Source organism: Gobius niger, assembly GCF_951799975.1.
Source record: "Gobius niger genome assembly, chromosome: 6".
In the NCBI taxonomy this organism is placed as follows: Eukaryota; Metazoa; Chordata; class Actinopteri; order Gobiiformes; family Gobiidae; genus Gobius; species Gobius niger.
Genome location: NC_136857.1, coordinates 16,959,055 through 16,979,593, shown reverse-complemented (window position 1 = coordinate 16,979,593; position 20,539 = coordinate 16,959,055). Strand labels below are relative to the sequence as shown.

The following is a 20,539-nucleotide window of genomic DNA, read 5'->3' as shown; positions in this document are numbered from 1 at the left end:
TGTGAAAAACGGACAGTCCAAATACAATACATACAATTCCCAGAGGCCCCAGCATGCCACAGTGGTAAGTGGTAGCTACAAGGCCACACCTATTTTACTCCGTGGTAATACGATTAGTCATAACCCCACAGTATAATACCAGTTTAATAAGATGGAAACAGAGATGCAGAACACGTTACATCCTTTATCCTCTGCTGTAAACTTCTTGAACATCTAGCACTTGTACATAAAATATATACTGTATAATTAATTCATATTATTCGATTTGGCATGTATAACTGTGTTTTTCTCGTGTTTTCAGGTGTGGAACTCCTTCTTCAGCCTGACTGTTCTGTACATAAACCAACCCAGTTTGCAGCTCGAGTCTCTCAGTCCAGCTAAAAGAAAGAAAGTCCTTGACAAGTATGAAGATGAAAATGCCAATCTTGTCATTTTACTTGACTAGTTTGCAGTATATGTGTTTTAACCACGCGTTATCTTTTAGATATGGAGATCTGCGGGTTGTCATGGCCTACGAGCTTTACAGCATGTGGCAAAAATTAGGTAAGTACGTTGTCCTCGCAGAAAGCCATCAGCTCTCTTCAACTCCCTTCTGCCTGATTTCCTTCTTGATGTCTCTAATTTGTGTTTGCGCTAATTCTAGGTGACAACAAGCCTCATTTCATCCCCGGAATGATGGGTCCCTTCCTTGGAGTCACTATTGTGCCTCAGACAGAAGTGCGGAATATTATGATCCCGATTTTCCATGACATGATGGACTGGGAGCAACGCAAAAACGGCAACTTCAAGCAGGTCAGTGTGACATTTCATCTCCAAAAAAACACTGATTACATAACAGTGTTTTATCAATGCGTGCGGTGCTTAAATGCCTCTGTGTGTGTGCTGCGTGTAGGTGGAAGCCGAGCTGATGGATAAACTGGACAGCATGGTATCAGATGGGAAAGGGGACGATAATCACAGAGAGCTTTTCAGTCTACTGTAAGCCAGAACCTGTCTTTACTCAGTCAAAGTCAAAGCCATTAACGGTAAACAGTACTTGATTTGAACATTTCCTTTTTTTCCTGTCTTAAGGACGCAGTTGTTTGGTCCATATCCAAGGTGAGAGAAGAATGCCTTGACCTGGAGTACATGTGCTTGTCTGAATAATTTTAATAAATGTGTTTCAAATGACCTACTTGAAGATATTGTAAGGCATGAAGAGTGGTAATTTCCTTTTTTTAAATTTGCAGTCTGTTGGAAAAGATCGAGCAAGAGACGTGGAGAGAGACGGGAATCTCATATGTCACTTCGGTCACAAGACTAGTAGAAAGGCTCCTGGATTACAGGTGGGACAAATGTTCACTTTCGTCCACATTAAAATTTAAATACTTTAAATATTTCAGAGAGCAATAAAACCTCCTCTGTTTTCCCAGGGACTGTTTGAAAGGGGATGAGATGGAGAATAAGAAAATCGGAGGTTCGGTCAATCTAATGGTGAGACATGCGTGATTCATTTGTTTTACATATTACTGTGATAAGCTCTTACCAGACTTCTTTTTAATTGAAGAACTTCTACAAGTCAGAGGTGAATAAGGAGGACATGTATATCCGCTACATTCACAAACTCTGTGACCTCCATCTCCAAGCAGAAGACTTCACCGGTAAACAATACTTAACCTACAACACTGCGAAACTTGTTGAAGTGTTGTTAAGCCAGTCGCAAAAGAAACAAACAAACCAGGGCCTGCCTTACATTATGTCAGTTACAGATTTCCTCATGATATCTATAAAATACAAGCTTAAGCCACACCGCGTAGTATTTTACCCAATAAATAAAATTGAAATACAAGCATTTATTTTATTACAGATATTTTCATAATTGAAAAATACCTCATAAATGTACAAACAAACATGCATGAGGCTCAACTCTCCTAAGATATGACTGTAAATTTTACCGGGAGTGGGTACGTCTCCAGCTCGTCTCCATGGAGATGTGACTAAAGGCAGTGGAATTTGAGATTTAAACAGGTTAGTTTCTCACTCCCACTGCAGTAATAGCATTTTCTGTGTTGAACTGGTTACTGGGAGCATGTTTTGTTATGCCGGCAACAGTATGGTCTAAAATGTTACGCAGTGTACCTTTAAACGAACAGGTCACTGCTTTTACATACTGAGATATGTTCTTACCTGAGCTTAGACAAGTTGATACGTACCTGTCTGGTCTTTGTGCGTGCCCGTGGAAGCGTGTGGTCGCTTCCAACTTGGAGCTATAGGAATACATTGGGAAAGGCCAAATGCGTGTGACTTAGGGCACGCACAAAGACCAGACAGGTACGTATCAACTCGTCTAAGCTCATGCAAGAACATATCTCAGTATGTAAAAATGGTGGCCTGTTCCTTTAAAGGTACACTATGAAACTTTTTAAGTGGAAACAAATCTTAATATTGTGCATATTTTACCTTTTAATGACTCAGTGGCCTCATGGGTGCAGCATGACAATTTTTTTTCCGTCACATTGGCCTTTATGACGCTCCAGGATCAATTGTTTTTTGGGGTTCGTACCAGAAACTGTCCAGAAACTGTCCAGAAACCCCAAAACAATTGATTCTGGAACGTCATTAAGGCCACTGTGAGGGAAAGCATAGGTGCCATGCTGCACCCATAACACCACTGAGCCACTAAAAGGTCAAATACGTACAAATATCAAGTTTCTTTTTTCCACATAAAAAGTTACATAGTGCAGCTTTAAAGTGATCTATATTTCAGTGCTTCACTTACTTTAAACAGTTAATTATAATTAAAAAAAAGAATACATTTCTCATTAGTCGCACATCCAGTGTCCAAACAATTAGTCCACTGTCATGTACTACAGGCCTTATTCCACTTTTCGGATATTACACCTGAGCAGTGCATTCTCCAGTGGCAGAGACCATATGGTGCTTTGAAAGAGGCTAAAGGGGCTGATATAATTTAAATTCGTGAATGTGCTCTCTCCACCGGACATTCATAAGCCAGCTCATACACGCTGAGAGGTTATTGCCCTTAATATCTGGATGAGACGACTTTATGGTGAGGACACTACTGCTCTATATAAGTACCCTGCTGCCAGCCATGGGACATCGTTTTACACTTAGAAATGAATCATGTGGTCAAAGCGAGCTAAACATGATTGCTATGCTGTTAATCTGAGTGGTTTGATTGATTTACGTTTCAGTGTTGATTCATTGCACGTGGTTCATTTTGGTGATCTGTGCTTGTGATCCTGACAGAGGCAGCCTTCACTCTGTTGCTGTACTGGGAGCTGCTGCAGTGGGAGGACCGGCCTCTCCGTGACTTCCTGCATTACCCCTGTCAGAGCGAGTGGCAGCGCAAAGAAAACCTGAGCCGCAAAATACTGCACTATTTCAACAAGGGAAAGGTGCGTCAATCCTGTGTGTCTTTTTTGAGTGGAGGTGGGTAGATTTTTGTTACATTAAGTACATACAGTGCATTTGAGTGACGTTTGGAAATTCTCAGAGAGTGGTTTTGGCACACCGCATTTTACCTGTATCAATACTCTAACTTGAGTCAAATATTTGTCTACTGTCTTAAGTTCAATGGATGATTAAAAAAAACTCTAAGAAAAGGGGCAAGGAATAGAAATAGTTGGAACAAAACTGGGGCAACTTTTGCACGACACATAAAATGTAATAATTTTCCTCACTGCATTCCCTCTCTGTCTTATGCTCATCTTTGAAATGAAATTAGGCAGATTGCTTTCTGTGTTTTGGAGACAACAACGTCTCCAGACAGGGAGGCAGCAGCTGTGAACAAACAAGCCTGGTTTTGTAGTTTACCCTTTAGTTCTTTCTGTTTTACATCTCTATAAAATACTTAAAAAACAACCATATTGTAAAAATATATTGTCAGTGAAAAATATTCATAATGACCAGTTTAGCTATAGGAGCTGAGATTTACATGTAATCACTGTGTCTTTGCTGCTCAATAGCCTTGTATGCGGTAGAGCAGTACCTCTGTTCCCCAGGGTGTAAATTAGTGGTAAGGGTTGGGGTTGGGATTGGCGGCGTCAGAGCCAAAATGGAGGCCGAACCGTTCTGTATAGTACTGTATATATAAAGTAGGGATGCACGATCCGATTCTGGTGTCGGATATCGGAGCCGATACTGGAAAAAATATATCGGGTATAGACTATAATATCTGATACTGAATCGATACTAGTTTTGGCTCTCAACGCATTACTTTTACCACCTAAATCTAAATGAATATGGACATGCTGTATATCATTGTAAAGCTAAGCACCTTGTGAATTCAATCACTGAGTTAGTTTTAACCTTCGCAAAAGTATTTTTGATCGCTGTTTAAAATTCTGCGTTTAGCAATAGCATGCTAAAGCTAGCGAGAGCATGCTAATGCTAACGAGAACTAATCAAGGCTGGGTCATAAACTATGATATAAATACCTAAAGTTGCCAAAAAAAAAAAAAAATCAGCCACTGATGAAGACAAGTGTTTGTATTTTAGTTTAAGAAATAACTCACATACGGTATTCGTTATGATCAGATCAGTTCCTGTGAGTTGTTTATATTAATGTACCTAAAGCCTGTCATATACCCAAGGATATTAGTGTAGAAAAGTCATCCTTGTTTAATGTTTATCCAAGAGTTTATCAATAGATATTTGATAATTGATCTGTACCATGGCAATAAAATATGACTTTGTCGATCTGGAGAAAAGAGTCAATTAAATTTTTCAATCAGGAAATGCCACTTTTAAGAAAGTCTCTTGGTATCGGTAAATATCAGATATCAGCAGATAGTCAAACGCCAGTATCGGAATGTGGATATACCTTCTATATCTTCCCCTGTACTTATGTGGTCCTCTGACATATCAGGGAACATGGGTACAGATACACACCCTCCCTGTATAATCCATCAACCTACTTCATTTCCGTTATCCCAAAATTGGATATTCCATCATTTTAAAATAAATGTATGAACGTGGTGTGTAAGTTAGTGATGTACGCAGGGGCCAATGGGGCAGATTGGCAGCCTCAGTCTACCCCAGGGCTGCTGTGGCTACAATTGTAGCTTACCATCACCGAGTATGGAGTGAATGGGTAATGCAGTATAAAGCATTGTTGAGTGTCCTGAAAAGCGCTATATAAAACTGATGCATTATTATCACTTTTCCATTCTTCATTTGCAGTGTTGGGAATATGGGATCTCGCTTTGCCGGGAGCTGGCTTTCCAATATGAAAACTTATACGATTATCAGAGCCTCAGCTGGATACGGGTGAGTAAAATATTATTTCTGTTGTCCTGCTAAACCTGTAATCACCTTTTGTAAGACTGATGGTGAGGAGTTTTAGGGATCGTCTACCTGCAATAAGTGTGCACGGATTCAATTGAAGCTACAGTTTAATGACCAGATTTACGCTTTCCTCAAAGGCTTTGTCCAACCCCCAGTTTCTGTCCCTTCTAAAGTATATTTCACCAACAAACATGAACTTGAAGGAAAGATAATCTGCTGCTCAGTTCATAGTCTGCAGCCATTGCAGCCAGGTATTAAGCCATTGTTCTGGCTTGTTTATTTGTATTGTTGCAGAAAATGGAGGCGGCGTATTACGACAACATCATCGAGCAGCAGAGGATTGAACCCGAGTTTTTCCGGATGGGGTTCTATGGCCGCAAATTTCCCTTCTTCCTCAGGGTAAGGAAACCTCATGGTTTTCTATCAAGTGAAAGTAACTTCAGATTATTGCAAAGCAGAACTTCTGTCCGACATCCAGCTTTTTCTTCACCTCACATATTGGGAAAAACTAATATTTGTCCAACTAATGTTTTTTGTTCTTTTTAGAACAAGGAATTTGTCTGTCGCGGTTATGACTATGAGCGACTTGAAGACTTCCAGCAAAGGATGCTGGGAGAATTCCCACAAGCCATCGCCATGCAGCACCCCAACCAGCCTGACGACACCATCCTGCAAAGCGACGCTCAGTGTATCCTGAACATAATTAGACTTTTACATTCAAATTGAAATGGTAGTAGTAGTGTTTTTTGTATCGATACTGTACATACAGTAGTGTCATTTCATTTTGGGACACAGTGGTTTTCAATCTGTGGTACTGTCGATAGAATCTTTCGTGCATAGGTCTTTGCAGTCTCTGATTAGCCTTTCTGCATTGTTGTTGTACTCTACCTTCACAGTATTCCTAGGGTGGTTTTGGTTTACTCTTGTTTTGGTTCTTGTATAATTTTGACAGGGTTTAGTTGATATCTTTATGACTCTAAAATATGACAATACAAATATGTTACGTTACCCAAAGCAGGATTTCAGTCAATATAGTACAAGAATCGACCGTCTTTATATTAAGAATAAAATATTTTTTCTCTGTAAATCTGCGCTACCAAGAAGTCCGCAAATGCCATATGGTATTTTAAGATACATTTTTGTAGTAAATTTTGTTTTTTTGAAAACCAAATGACACAATTGACAATATAATAGATAGGGTGGGATTTTGTGCTAAATGTTTAAGAATAAAAGCTGTTCGTTTGGGGCTCCATTGGCTGTCCATGTCTTAGCTGTAAATATTCAGTCTGTCAGTTTCCTCCTTGACAGCGGCCTCTCTAGACTTGCAGATCTACGCGGTGACTCCGGTGTCGGACATTTCCGACGTGCCTCAGCTGGATCGCGTCCCGGAGAGGATCAAAAGCTTCTACAGAATAAATAACGTCACCCGCTTCCACTACGACAGGCCTTTCCACAAGGGCCCCAAAGACCGAGAGAACGAGTTCAGGGTGAGAGAGCGGCACTTGGACCGGACAGCACATTTTCACCCCCAAAATTGATGTGTTGTCACACTCTTTTATGAATAGCCTGTTGCTGGGTTATATGACCACCTTTTGGGGCTGTGGGGAAATTCAGAGATAGCACGGTTACTGAGACCGAGAAGGTCCCCTGTGCACTGACTTATCCCCCATCATGCAGCGCTACATATGAAACCATATACTCCTTTTTTAAACCATGAGAGAGCATTAGTAAACATCCAAAAGCACTAAACATCTACATTACGGTGCAGCAATAGCGCATCTTTCCCCATCAAATACCCTAATTATTGGGAGTGAGTCAAAGTTAAGACAGAAGCATCTAGTAAAATAGCCTCTGGTAGCAAGCGCCCTTTTCGACCTAGTTGTGCAATTTCTCTCACCAGATTTGTCACAGTAGAGAATACTGATGTTCCTGTTTGTTTTGAGCACTAGAAATTACCGTTTTCCTAGAACAAATGACTCATCGATTTAAAAACAAGCCTTTCCCTTACAACGCCTTACACCATTGTCTCCCTGTGCTGCAGCTGCATTAGTCACTAATAAGGTAAAATGACGTAACACATGGATTTGGATCATTGCCTGATTAAAAACGTCAAATTATTGCATTACAGATGGTTTAAAACAAATTTCATTGAACCTGCAAAGTTTGAAGCCAAGGCTCTGTCTGAATTCTGAATCAATTTTAACCATTTTAAAGGTGTTTTCACCCCATCTCGTACTAAACAATGCGTTCTCCATGTATTTCAATTCAAATGCTGTATAACGTTTATATAATAAGTCCTTAACAAACGCACAGCTCAGGAAAAGTGCAGATCCTCAAAATCTCTTCTCAAGTAAAACAGTGATTTATGGTCCAAAACTCACATAGTTTTGCTTTACAGAGTCTCTGGATTGAAAGAACGACCTTGATTCTTTCCCGTCCTCTGCCTGGCATCTCCCGCTGGGCCGAGGTGGAGAGAAGAGAAGTGGTGAGCTGAATTAGCAAGACATTATTATTCATGTTGCATGTTATTGTATGTCATGACAAAGTGATTACATTCTTCCCAGATGGAGGTCAGCCCGTTGGAGAATGCCATTTACGTTGTGGAGAATAAGACCCAGGAGCTGCGCACCCTCATCAGCCAGTACCAGCACAGGCAACACCACGGCAACATCAACCCCCTCAGCATGCTCCTCAACGGGGTCATCGACGCGGCCGTGAACGGAGGCATCGCTAGATATCAGGAGGTAACGTGTTAGAGTCGCTATCGCTTTATTTGTTCATTTTGCAGCTGTGTTATGAATTCTTTTGACTCAACAGGCGTTCTTTGATAAGGATTATATCAGCTGTCATCCAGAGGACACAGAGAGAGTCACCCAGCTGAAAGATTTAATGCAGGAACAGGTTTGTTATTCTGTTTGTATAATCTGCAAATATATAGGCAACCTAGAACACCTTACAGAATAATAAATGCTTCATCATCTTATTAACTTCATGAATTATGTTTGCCCTACAACTATAAGGCCCTGACTGTTCTGTGTGGAAAAGTGAAGTAAACTTAATGACTGTATTATGAACCCACAATGTTCTTACTTGTAACAGGTCCACATCCTGGGAGTCGGTTTGGCTGTTCATGAGAAGCTCGTGCATCCAGAAATGCGACCACTGCACAAGAAACTAGTCGACCAGTTCCACATGATGAGGACAAGCCTCCACCACGTGAGTTATTGTTTTATTTTTTGTAAATGTAACAGTGAACATTTGTGGGTTGATGTGTAAGAAGGACACTCTAGTTAGCGTTTCCCTTTGTTCTCCTCACACGACCCAAAAACATGTCTTGGTGTTTTGATAATCATTGTAGTAGTGTAATAGTGCTAGTACGAAGAGCAGTGCCTCAGTTGGTACCGTGTTTGTCTTTGCATCCAAAGGTCAGTGTTTCAATTCCAACTCTAACCCAGTGTCTGTGTGCACTAGTGTACCAAAGTGTGAATGGATGAGTAGTGCATTCGTGTCAAAGGTGCCCAGTGGAGTTGATGAAGTCAATACATTGTGTTGAAAAAAAAAAAAAAAACGTTGGGCAACTATGTATGAAATGTCCAGTTGAAATGTTGAAATGTTCAGTTTTGTATCTACCCTGATGAGATCAATCTTTGTTTGAATATTAGTCTTAGTTTATATGTGTATGATATGGTTGATCTTTACATTGAATTCGGTGTCTGGTTGTGTCCCTGCAGGGCGTGCCAGGGGTGGACCGGTTCGGACCCGCCGGCTGCACAGGGGTAAACTCACCCCGAGGAATTCTGTCGACCCACAGCCACATGAGTCCAGAGAGCGTCAGGCTCATGCACAGACACAGGTCAGTGATTCAGAAAAATAAGCTATGAAAACTTTAAAACTATTGGACTATAAGGGCAGGCATAAAGAATATTCAAATTAATAAATAATAAAAAGTTAAATGAAATAAATGTAAAATATGATAGGACAACAACAGCAATGGCCCTATCTCACAATGGTCATACTGTATTTAACACAATACTATCACTGCACATGACCAATATAACTGACCAGGATTTGGACACAAACTGGTAAAATCAATGCTCTGTTCATTGAGCCACGTTACCATCACACCAAACAAATGATATCAAACATTTTAATGATGATTTAATGCCAAAGTATCTTCCAACCACATGATCTTGACCAAACAAACAATCAAAATTTGACATATGGTTTACAATATATTACTAAGTAGTCTGTCAGCTGAATGCTTTCATGAAAATAATATTATTTGGTGTTGCAGCCCTTTGAATCTCCAGGGCTCGATCCGCCACTCCTCCTCCTCGCTGTCCTCCCACACGTCCAGTGAGGCAGGAAACCTCGTCATCATGACGGACGGCCTGATGGGGGAGCACCCCGAAGAGGCCATGCACATGCAGGTATTTTTCAAATTCTGCTTTACCACAATATACAGTTTCCTGTAGGCTGAATTTATGTGCATTCTCTTTTTAGCCAAGCCCTTCCTCCTCAAGTCTGAGCTCAATTCGCTCCAACTCTTCCCAGATTATTAACTCTGCGCCTTCCAGTGCCAGAGGTAAACAGCCAAACAAAAAAATACTTTATTGCAACTTTTTTTTTATTGAAGATTAATTCACTTTCTGATTTTGTGTGTAGGATCTCCATCTCTGCCGGACAAAGCCAAACACAATCGTGAAGTGATGATGCTGCTGCCGTCTCACCGTGAGAGGGCGAACAACATGTACTACAACATGGCTGAGAACGGACAGGTATCAATTAGACTGGAACATTATAATTGTATGCTAGGCACACTGTATTCAAAATGCTCCTCAGTATATAATCAGCTAATGATGTGGTTATTTTTGTAGAACAACCACATGCAGCGTGCCTTAATTCAGCAAGTCAGCCCCTGTAAGCCGTGCGCCGACCCTCATATGAACCTGCAAGAGAAAGGTAAGTCCAAATGAAATTAAAACTGTAACTGTTACCAGATACCTGTACGTAAGAGAGATGCTGACTGATGAACCTTTCTTGTTAAGTCTTTACAAATACACAGAACAGCTGGACTTTGGACGGAGACAATAGAGAGTCATACATGCCCCCTTCAACTGTAGGGTCCATAATGCCCGCGGTCCCACCTAGATCCTTCCCACAAGGTGCATTTAGTTCATTTTTTATACTCATTTAGTTAGAGTCGAATGCTTTAAATGCTGATTTTGTCATTGTTCAGTGCTCCATATGTTTATCCTTGGTTTATTTACATAGTTATCCTTAAGACTGAATTGCTGATTGAGTATTGGGTCACTGCTCTTCAGAAGGTACTTTAGCTCAGTCCCTAAACATAGTTAAGAATAAATGGGATGGTGCCCAAAGTAATAGATATGGTGACCACTGTTCTTTTTGACAAAATCCATTTTACTCTGTTTTAGGACACTTCCTGATGCACTGTGATGCGTTTCACCACCAGAGCCCCGAGCCGCCCACTGCTCTGCCTGTGCGCTCGCTCAGAAAGGTACCACCTCCATAAATCTTTGATCACCACAATGCCCTTTGCTTAGCACCTTCATGTCAGCATGCTTTGCCAGCGCTGTGTTTCTGATGCCCTGCCTCAATGTTAAAGGAGACGTATCAAGCAAAAACAACTTAATTCAGCCTTGTAAAAACATTCCTGGAGCAGTATTTCACTTCATTCAGTAGTCCTGGCCTGGTTGTTTCTTTTTCTCCTAATGAAATGCTCTGATCTGTACTTCCTGGGTTTTATTGTTTCATGGGTAAAACACAAAACTGTCGCTTCTGTGAAGGTCACTGTCCTGTCTTTATATTACACTATAAAGAGTAAAATATAAATCCTGGGGAACCCAATATAATGTTGGTAAGGATTAATTATGCACGATATGTCCTCTTTAATAAAGCACATTCTTTACTTGTTGTATTCGATTTAACACAGTATATAATGCAATACTACAACACAATGACGCTGCTGAAAGTAAAAGGCTTTACTACACATGTGATTGTCACAGTATAGGTTGCTTCTGCATTTCTTTTCCTTCACGCCTCCTTTGTTAAAACAGATCGATGATTGATTGATACATGTTTCATAAAACACTAGCATAGTTATTTTTGTCTGACACTATAATTGTTCTGTCTTCCCCCTGAATGAAAGCTTCCACTCATAAGACAAAGACATCCTCCATACATCCGGACAACAGTGCTATTTAATTTGGCTGTCAGGAAAATGACTGTTCCAGAAATATCATGCAAACTACATTTACCAGTAGGGTTCATAGCAATAAGTGGGCTTAAACAACCCGCATATAACTGTTCACAGCATGTATTACCAGCATTTACTTGTTTCTTTATTAAAACATTCTCTCTCCCTTTATTCCAGTCTCCCCTCCACCCAATTCCCGGTTCACCCACTAGCCCTCAGTCGGCACTAGGGGGGAGTAACTCCACCTTATCGGGCAGTGCGAGCAGCGGTGTGTCCTCCCTAAGTGAGAGTAACTTTGGGGGCCAATATCCGGAGCCTGGTCCCATCAGAAATGATGCGCTGGAGCCCCTGCCCAGTCACCTGTGGTCGCCCCCAGATGAGTACATGTCCTCCCCATACCTCCACATACACTATGGAGGATCAGAGCTGGACCCTGTGGACCCAGTGCGGCCCTTCCACTACCGGAGCCCCACGCCCCACCAGCACACTCATCAGCATCCTCACGCTCACCCACACGCCCATTCCCACATGGGACTGGACACGGGGCACTCACATGGACAGCCACCCGTGCAGCACCACCCTATGCCCCATGGACCACATCACATCTCCTACCGCAGACCCCAGCCTCCTCCATCTGTCCCACCCAAACCTTACCTGAGAGAGGGGTGCATCCCGGAGGAGGAGCTTGCCCCTCAGCCTATCCCGCTACCCCGACGAATCTTCCACTCACCCCACGGCCACAGGGATGATGGGGTCAAACATGCGTGGGAGACGTGCATCAGTGAGGAGCACGAGGAGACACAGTGATGGGGCCTCACAAATATAAAACTCATTTTGTTTTATTTCTTTATCTGCATCAGCACAAGCATCAGAACAAGACAAATGCATCAAATGTTTGACCTGTTGTCAACTGTGTAACGTGTTGCTGCAGATGAAGGAAAGAAACAGCTTTAAATAATTGTTGGAGCAACAACTGTTTCTGCTTTAGTGAGTTATGTGTTGCTGAAGACACTGACTGTTCAGACTTGAACATGATTGTACACAACTGTACAACTAGTTTGTGAGCATGTTTTCCCATTGAGATAAAACTCCACAGTTTTGTGAATGATGACAATATGACCATACTCACGATTGTCGGTGCAGCTGTGAAGTGTGAACGCTCTTCATTTGGCTTTGTCATTTTCACAACACAGTGCAACACAGAAGGCTCTTTTTACTGTCCAGTGACTTGTGCTTGAAGCTACATTTACAATATACGAAATCCTTATTTTGATAAATTTGCTACATTGTAGTGTTTTCAAAAGCGTGTCTCCATAATGTTTTTTAAAACACTGTTAAGTGCTCCTTAATAGTGAGTCATATCAATGGTGCACTCTGATGTTGCCAGCTTCATAACCTGCAGGTCCTGGGACACTTCGGTCGCTGGTGAATATTGATCCATACAGAGGATATGGACACAATGTGAATGTATTTAGATGAGATGTTCTATTTATATTGCACAAGATGCAAAACTGGTTTTTGTTCAAGTGCTTTAAGTCTCTGTAGAAGTGTCTATTTGTTCCTTTTGTGAGACAGAAGATTGACATTGATAAAATGATGGGCGGAGGGAGTGGACTGATGATTGTTACAGACTGGACTAAAGACAGATCTCACATGAGGATTAAACCTTTACCGCCTGCGGGACACTACCACCACATCTGTTTCTGCTTCCTCCATCTCTCCTCTCGGCTGTGAAACAGTGAGGGCTAAACCTGGACAGGCTCGGGCCGCTGTCAGACATGCCTACTACCTGCCTTAAGTGCACTCAACGCAGTTTCACCTCTCACCTGGACATTCAGCGACACTACTTCTTATGTGCTCAATGGAGGACAAAATCTACCTAGTTATATTTCTGTATGGTTTTGTTCGGCTTTGGTTACAGATTGTTGTTTTATTTGTTGCGCTGATACTTCTCCTGCCTGCAGCGATTTTTGTTTATATGGAAACTAATTATGTGTTAGCAAAAGCCCAGAGTGAGTGCATGGTTTTACTTTATTGAAATGGAAGAGCAGTGGTGTGTTAAACGATACAGAACAAGCTGGAAGGATATAGCTAATATTTTACTGTTGTTTTTTCCTGCAGGTGGATGCTTTGTGTTACTGTACATCGAGTTGTCAGCTGACTAGACAACATCTATTTTTGTATGTAGGGTCATCGGTGCGTGACATATCTTACAGAGAGGAGGGGTACCGCATAGGCCGCTGTACTTCGAAAGGGAATGAGGATAGAGTTTATAGAATCGTGAGTATTTATGAGTATTTGTAGGATTGCCGATGGGTGAAGAGATACTCACAATATAGGTACAGTAGAATTTTTGTAAATCTGTTATTGTACATATTGCAGTATTGTGAAATATTTTTGAGAATTATTGCCAATGCCCAAAAGCGTTTATTGTTGTTTTGTGTATATACATGTACTCCAGAGATTAATGTAATTGATAAATATCTATAATTGGTGTTTGGAAAAAGGACAAATCCATCCGGCTGTGGCTGTCTCCACCTACTCATAGAAATACTTTATACACTTTTCAATGTGCTTTCCTGTACATATGGTGTTAGCATGATCAAACAGTGCTTGGTTGTAATAGTGGTTTTCCTACTTCCATAACTGCTGTGGTATGGAACTCATCAACAATACCAAACATTAAAGACAATCTTTTATCAGCACAATGTCTGGTTGTTATGGCTGAAATGTTGTCAGAGCAGTCCTCTAGTTGCTCAGCAGAGGGCGCCCTTTGCCACTGAAATGAATGAAGCATCGATATTATTAAAGATAGTAAGGCCTCATTTGAAAGCTAAGACCTACAAAATCTAAATGGATCTTTTTCCTCGCTTTGTTGTCCCTTTTTCACGTTCTTTTTCCATCTAATTTTTGCCACTTTTTTTTTGCACATTCATCCCTTTTTTGTTGAGTTTTTGTCATTTAATTTTTCAGTTTATGTCAGTTTTTTGTTATTTTGTGGGTTTTTCATCGCACTTTCATTGGTTCATTTTGATGCTCTCCTGTTGCCTTTTCATCCGTGTTTTCTTGTCGTTTTTGTCACTATTTTGATGTTTTTAGATTTGGGTAAAGCCACACTGGAGAAAATGTGCTTGGTTCAGATGGGGGTTTACTGGGGCTGAAATATAACAAATCAATCCTTTAAAAATGATTTGTTAAACTATTGTGCTATAATTACCAGAGCCGTGGCTATCCCACATGAAAAGTGTAGTCCGAAGTGTTCAAGAAACAAAATTGTTTAATAAATGAAACAATTTAAAAATTAGCATTAACATTTAAAATAAAACTTAACAGTGAATCGAACGCAGAAACAGTCATGTACATTATCATTGCTCAAATTGTTTAAAAAAACAAAATCTCAAAGACATTTAAACATTTATAAACCTCATCAGGCAAACACAATGCTGTACAAAAGCATTGTACATTGGAGCAGTTTATATACGTTTAACATGAAGAATCAGTGCAGATGACCAGTGCTTTTAGACAGACAAACAGTTCCCAAATGCATTTTAGTGATCTGTATAATGATAATGTGATATCCAGCCATAAGCCAGTCCCAAGCCTGGATGAGTGACGGCATTATACACAAATAATGCCAATCACTGAACACCAGGAGGCTGATTTAGGGGAAAACCAAGACGGACAGTGACCAAAAGTCTGACTTCTAACCGTGGTCACTGCCTCAGAAAGAGGATTTGACCGTGTGAAAGTCCAACAACAATTTTGTGAAGCTTCAGACATTTTTTAGTCAACATATACTGTAGTCTCCCAAGCCTAAATGTAAATGGTGCATCAGAGAGAGTAACTGGCATAGGAAAACAAGATAGTTGTGGTTTTCCTATAGGGTAAATGAACAAGTTTTAACAGTAACAAGTACACCTGTTGTTGGACGCTCCAAAGTACTTAAAATTCATAAATATTTGACTCAGTTGGTCTCTTCTTTGTAATTAAAAGTCAAAATAGTCTGTGCCAGCGGCTATGGCTATATGGTTGGATGAGTTCTCCTTGCAATTCAATAAGGAGCAAACTTCTGCCTCTCTGGCTTCTTGATACAGTTGGCTGTGGAGATCTTGGTTGTGTACGCAGCGATCGTGGAGGGTGCAGCCGTCACAGTCACACTTGGAGCCTGGTTGGATACAGTCAGAAACGGGAAAGATTTGACCCCGAGCAGACCGGACAGGGGGATAGCAGCACCGTAGGGAGCACCCAGGACATGGGCAGACGTGAGCGCACCCATTGTGGCCAGAGAGGGGGAAGGGGAGGTGGCTGGAGAGGTGGGCTGAGCGAAGGGCATGTTGAGGTCGACTGGAGTGGACATATTGGTGGCCTGGGCTGTGGACTTGGCTGTCTCTAAACTGTGGAAGAGCGGATCGGGAAGGGGGTACAGTAAGTGAACGATGTTAATAAGATGCAGTAGAAACAAAGCACAAATAATACTCTATTTCAATATTGTTTTTTGTTTTTTTTTAAATCATTTTTTGGATTGTAGTTGTCTCATTATGTAAACAATATTGATTTTTAAATTATTTTCACATAAAAAAATATTGCTATCATTTCTATCATTTAAATGTTTTCATCATAGACATTAGAATCTATAGCCTATAAAGCATGCTCTTGACTTCTGACCTTGTTTTTCATCCTTTAATTTGAGATTGAACATGGACAAAATAATTGTGGTTTGAGCTTTCATGTTTAAAGGTGCATTACGCAACTGGCAAAAAAGAAATGTCTATTTGACCTTTCAGTGACCCAGTGGCTGTACGGGTGTTTAGCTTGGTGCCTTTGCTTCCCATCCCGGTGGCCTCTATGACGCTCAGGACCAATTTTATTTCAGTTTTTTCTAGGGTTTCTGGTAGTTTTTTTTGGGATGGAATGTATGTGTAACCATGGAGACAGATCTATTAGCAATGAAAACCTACCAGAAACCATAAAAAAAACAAAAAAAAACGTTGGAATAGAGTATGGAGTATGGAGTAATTTGGCATCCGCACAGTAAAGTGAAGATTACTGCGCGGATTTCGAACTACTCCTGGTATTATTACGCCTTACAATATAGTTCCCCCTTTTATCCGCTTAGAAAATCCACATTGTTTAATTTTGTGTAATTATACTTTGTAGTGTAACACTTCACGTAACCATATTTAAATAGGGAAAACATGGAAGAGCTTGGTAGCTTCTATCTTGACCTGTTTTGGAGCTATAGTGGAGAGAGGGAGAGGCTAAATGCTAACGCCGTCTGCGCTGTGTTTACGTGATTGAAGGCACGGGGGAAGACCAGACAGGTCCTAAAGAACTCGTCAAAGCTAAGGTAAGAACATATCTCAGTATGTAAAAACGGTGGCCTATTCCTTTAAGTATTCAACTTGTTCAAATTAATGGTCTGATATCTACCTATTATGTATTACAAGAATTTTGTCCCTTTGCGACCAATTACTAGTAGCACTTTTAATACAATACATTTCCTTCTGGCTGTCCCTGGCTTTCATTATCTTGGCAGTAAGAGCCACTGAGCAAAAGAAGGCACCTGGTTCTATTATAAGACATAACTAGACGCAGGTTTTATTATGGTTTATCTAAAATGTAGTTTGTTACAAGGTATTAACCAAAGCACCCATTCTTAACTGGGACTAAACCAAAAACGTTTAACTATTTGTTACTGGCTGTAGACAGCGGTTAGTCTCACCAGGAGGTGATAAGGTACTGGGCCAGGTTGATGCTGACTGGGGTGCCGGTGATAGTAACGTGGCGGTCAGTGGTCCCCTCCAGCTGGCTCCCGATCTTGATTTGTGCCCCAGAAACCTGACGGATCTCGTTGATTTTAGTCCCCTGTCGGCCAATGATGGAGCCGATCAGCTGTGAGAGAATACATAAGAGCAGTAGGTTTGGTTTGAAGGAAGTTTGACACAAAGCAAACAAGGTCAGGAGGACTGAGAGAGAACTAAACCTGTACTAGTCTAATACAGGACTACACCAGGACTAAACCTGTACTAAATAAGACTAAACCAGTGCTAATCCAGTGCTATGAAAAAACGGATCCAGGAGTCAATACGAACCCAAGCCATGAACCAGGATTAAGCCATTGAATGAACTACATTAAAACCAGACAAAACTGAACAAATGTGCTTGTAAGATTTAAACTTAAACAAATGTAGAAATGGTAATTGAAGAGGCTCGTAATATTCCTCAAGGCTTTCAGTAGTTATGACCAAGACTCTCCCAACACCACAAGGAATCAGATCAACAGAGTCGCAGGGATAGATCATTTGTGTTAATCGGGCTGGATAGTGTTGATGGAAGTGAAGCGACTGGGAGCAGAAGACAGGGCTCTTTGAATATTGCATTGTTTGTCTCAGTCATAAATCATGTCAGCTGCTCTTCCTGACTCCACTAATTGGTCTGTGTGAACACCGGCGAAACAGACCAGAGCATTTGCCTTCATTTATCTGAACAGCTAAGAGGGTATCGATTTCTGAGAGCCGTGATGACTTCCCAAACAAATCACTTCCCAAACACACGCGCAGCAAGCGGTCGTCTCTAATGGAAATCATAATGGGAAAATAACCCGCACGTAATGCACAGGGCTCCAATGTGGTGCATTTAAAACACATTATCTCAGATGCTTTGTTTTCATTTTGCGACCTGGACTCAAACTGTTGACAGAGGACTTTAAACACAGCTGCAGAGCTGCCATTGTTATACACATACATGCAAAATAATCTAGTTTAGATTTATTGGACTTTATTTCCTCATTCTCCTCATGTCCTTATTTCAATGTATTTATTTTGAGTGAATAAAGGATTTTAACTCCATGTTCAGTAACAATATCAAGTCACAGTGCCCCCTAGTGTGGCTGCAAAAAGCACTGAGACAACCAGCCCGTGGGACAACCAGCCCCAGCCTCCCCAACAGGGCTTCTGGCTCCAGTCTGGGGCATTTAAAAACATTATCACAAATGCTTTCTTTTCATTGGGCGACCTAGGCTCGAGCTGGTGACAGAGAATCTTTAACAGGGCTGGAGGTGCCATGGTTATACTATCAGACAGCCAGAGAGGTTACACTATCTGACTGCAGCCGGCGACAGTGATGAAGTAGCGCAGCTTGTGTGGCAGCTCTGAGCCATGACGCATGGGGCCAACACACAACATGCTAACACAAACTGCTCCTGCCCACATTCCTGTCCCCAGCTCAGGCTTCTTTTGGAGACCGGCTCTGATTTGTCACAGTAAGAGACCTGCTGCTCCGGGCTATTATTATCAGTGCAGTTGATACAGGAGCAGAGCCAGCAGTAACTCCACAGACAATAGCAGCACAGACCTGAGATCACACATACAGTATCTGTCTTTGCTCTGGACTTCCACAGCGGCTATCACCAGTCGGCCCCGTCTGCGGGGATGACCTCAGACACCAGTCTCATGTGAACAATGTTTCTATTTGGAAACAATGGCTGCGTGAAGTATCTCAATTATTGGGAGAAGATTATGATTTAAACAATCCTGAGGTATTATCATTCTTCAATCATCTGGACTTTGGCCGTGGGTTTTGATGTACAAATAAACATATTTATGTACTAAAGATGATCAGACATTTCCACACATAAATTATTGGTTTTACCTATTTGCAATGTAAACAGTGTGTAAATTCAATTATTTGTAAACATGCATTTATCCTGATATCCTGCTATACACATACAGGAATAACCAAGAGACTGGAGTGTTAATGTGTTTTCTAGTAAAAGTAGTGCTGAGCAGCTCTGAATTTCAAACATAAGTGGCCTATATGTGGAGTTCCTGCTGAGGCAGTGCTTTAGAAGGACACAGGAAGAGGGATGAGATGGTGAGGAGGCAGACATTTTTCTTCTGGCTAAATCCTCTCTGTTCAGAGTATAGTGACTGGAGTAAGCAGTTTCTGGATGCATGTGTGCCTGGCCCAGGCTGTGCAGTCAGTGTCGGAGTGAGGCCTGAGGGGCTGGGGTCTGGGCTCAGGGCTAAGTGCTCTCTTCTGGAACAATGGTGCGAGCTACAGCTGTCCCTGTCACTACGGCTGCACTGCCCATTCCTCTCAAGCATTGTGCCACTGGGCAGTGTGTAGCTGTGAGCAGGCCCGTGCTTGTGTACATGTGTCTATTTGTGTCTGAGACTGTACTTGGACAAAAGACTTGAGGCATGTGAGATATGCTACTGCAGGCCAGTGCCAGATCATACATCATATATGCAGCACACAGAGTAACAAGGCCGAGACGGCAAGTGAATTTATCAGATTAAGACCATTCTATTAAAGCTGAATATATTATGAAATGAATCCAACTTCCAGTAAGCCACTGAATCGAATACCCAGAAGTGCATCTAAGATTATTTTCTATATCTTATAAAAATCCTATGAGGCCTGCACACTGTATGCATTTTGAAAAGGCAAGATGTCAGAAGCGTGTTGTGTAAAATGAGCTGCTGTGAGGCTCAGATTGAGGAAACATCACATCAGAGCGGAGAGGAAAAGGATCAGAGTGTTTTGGTATTGGCTGTTTTGACAGCAGACAGCTCTAAGTAGGTCAGAAACATGAGAGGATTTACTCTGTACTCATGGGACTCAGTTTAAGACATTACAGCAGTCGACACAACTTTACTGAAGGATCTTTACCTCTAAAATCATCTAATATTGTCACGATCATTACTGAGACACCCTCTTAACTGATACTGGCGCTACAGAGCAGTGTGACTAGAGTCGTGGGTGTATTTACTGTATTAGTGTGTCTACTTACATCATTGGGAATGAGAAACTCTTGAGATGTCTGAGAGTTTGAGTCCAATCCTGAAGTAAAACAAAAAATGATCAAAAACATTTTACTTCTGTCAAAATGACTTTTGGGAGAAATATGTAGTGAAACCACCATTTCCATTGAAATAAAGTGATGTAATACAAGGACTTTTCTTGGTCTTAAAGTTTCAGGTAAGATAATCATTTCATACAATAGTTTTCTCTCGGTAATACAAAAGA

General features: G+C 41.2%; 2 protein-coding genes across 3 annotated transcripts in view; one reads left to right on the top strand and one right to left on the bottom strand.

Annotated features, from left to right (window-relative positions):
- The window catches only part of LOC306964042 (dedicator of cytokinesis protein 3-like), a 52,912-nt gene extending 38,693 nt beyond the window's left edge, over positions 1-14,219 (top strand). The window contains exons 30-54 of the mRNA XM_079557882.1: positions 302-402; positions 485-543; positions 644-792; positions 893-978; positions 1,072-1,098; positions 1,230-1,325; positions 1,413-1,473; positions 1,547-1,640; positions 3,250-3,398; positions 5,185-5,271; positions 5,584-5,688; positions 5,836-5,977; positions 6,610-6,776; positions 7,688-7,774; positions 7,854-8,033; positions 8,107-8,190; positions 8,389-8,505; positions 9,021-9,142; positions 9,584-9,719; positions 9,793-9,874; positions 9,955-10,067; positions 10,167-10,251; positions 10,338-10,454; positions 10,728-10,810; positions 11,687-14,219. Of these exons, the coding sequence (XP_079414008.1) occupies positions 302-402; positions 485-543; positions 644-792; positions 893-978; positions 1,072-1,098; positions 1,230-1,325; positions 1,413-1,473; positions 1,547-1,640; positions 3,250-3,398; positions 5,185-5,271; positions 5,584-5,688; positions 5,836-5,977; positions 6,610-6,776; positions 7,688-7,774; positions 7,854-8,033; positions 8,107-8,190; positions 8,389-8,505; positions 9,021-9,142; positions 9,584-9,719; positions 9,793-9,874; positions 9,955-10,067; positions 10,167-10,251; positions 10,338-10,454; positions 10,728-10,810; positions 11,687-12,316 (3,159 nt within the window). The 3' untranslated portion in view covers positions 12,317-14,219. The remainder of the gene's footprint in view (positions 1-301; positions 403-484; positions 544-643; positions 793-892; positions 979-1,071; positions 1,099-1,229; positions 1,326-1,412; positions 1,474-1,546; positions 1,641-3,249; positions 3,399-5,184; positions 5,272-5,583; positions 5,689-5,835; positions 5,978-6,609; positions 6,777-7,687; positions 7,775-7,853; positions 8,034-8,106; positions 8,191-8,388; positions 8,506-9,020; positions 9,143-9,583; positions 9,720-9,792; positions 9,875-9,954; positions 10,068-10,166; positions 10,252-10,337; positions 10,455-10,727; positions 10,811-11,686) is intronic.
- Positions 14,220-14,768: 549 nt separating this feature from the next.
- LOC306964044 (poly(rC)-binding protein 4-like) overlaps positions 14,769-20,539 on the bottom strand; it is a 31,897-nt gene continuing 26,126 nt past the window's right edge. For both annotated transcript variants that reach the window (XM_079557885.1, XM_079557884.1), the window contains exons 12-14: positions 20,304-20,353; positions 17,232-17,401; positions 14,769-15,903 (exon numbers count right to left, since the gene is read on the bottom strand). In XM_079557885.1, coding sequence (XP_079414011.1) covers positions 15,561-15,903; positions 17,232-17,401; positions 20,304-20,353 — 563 coding nt within the window. In that variant the 3' untranslated portion in view covers positions 14,769-15,560. The remainder of the gene's footprint in view (positions 15,904-17,231; positions 17,402-20,303; positions 20,354-20,539) is intronic.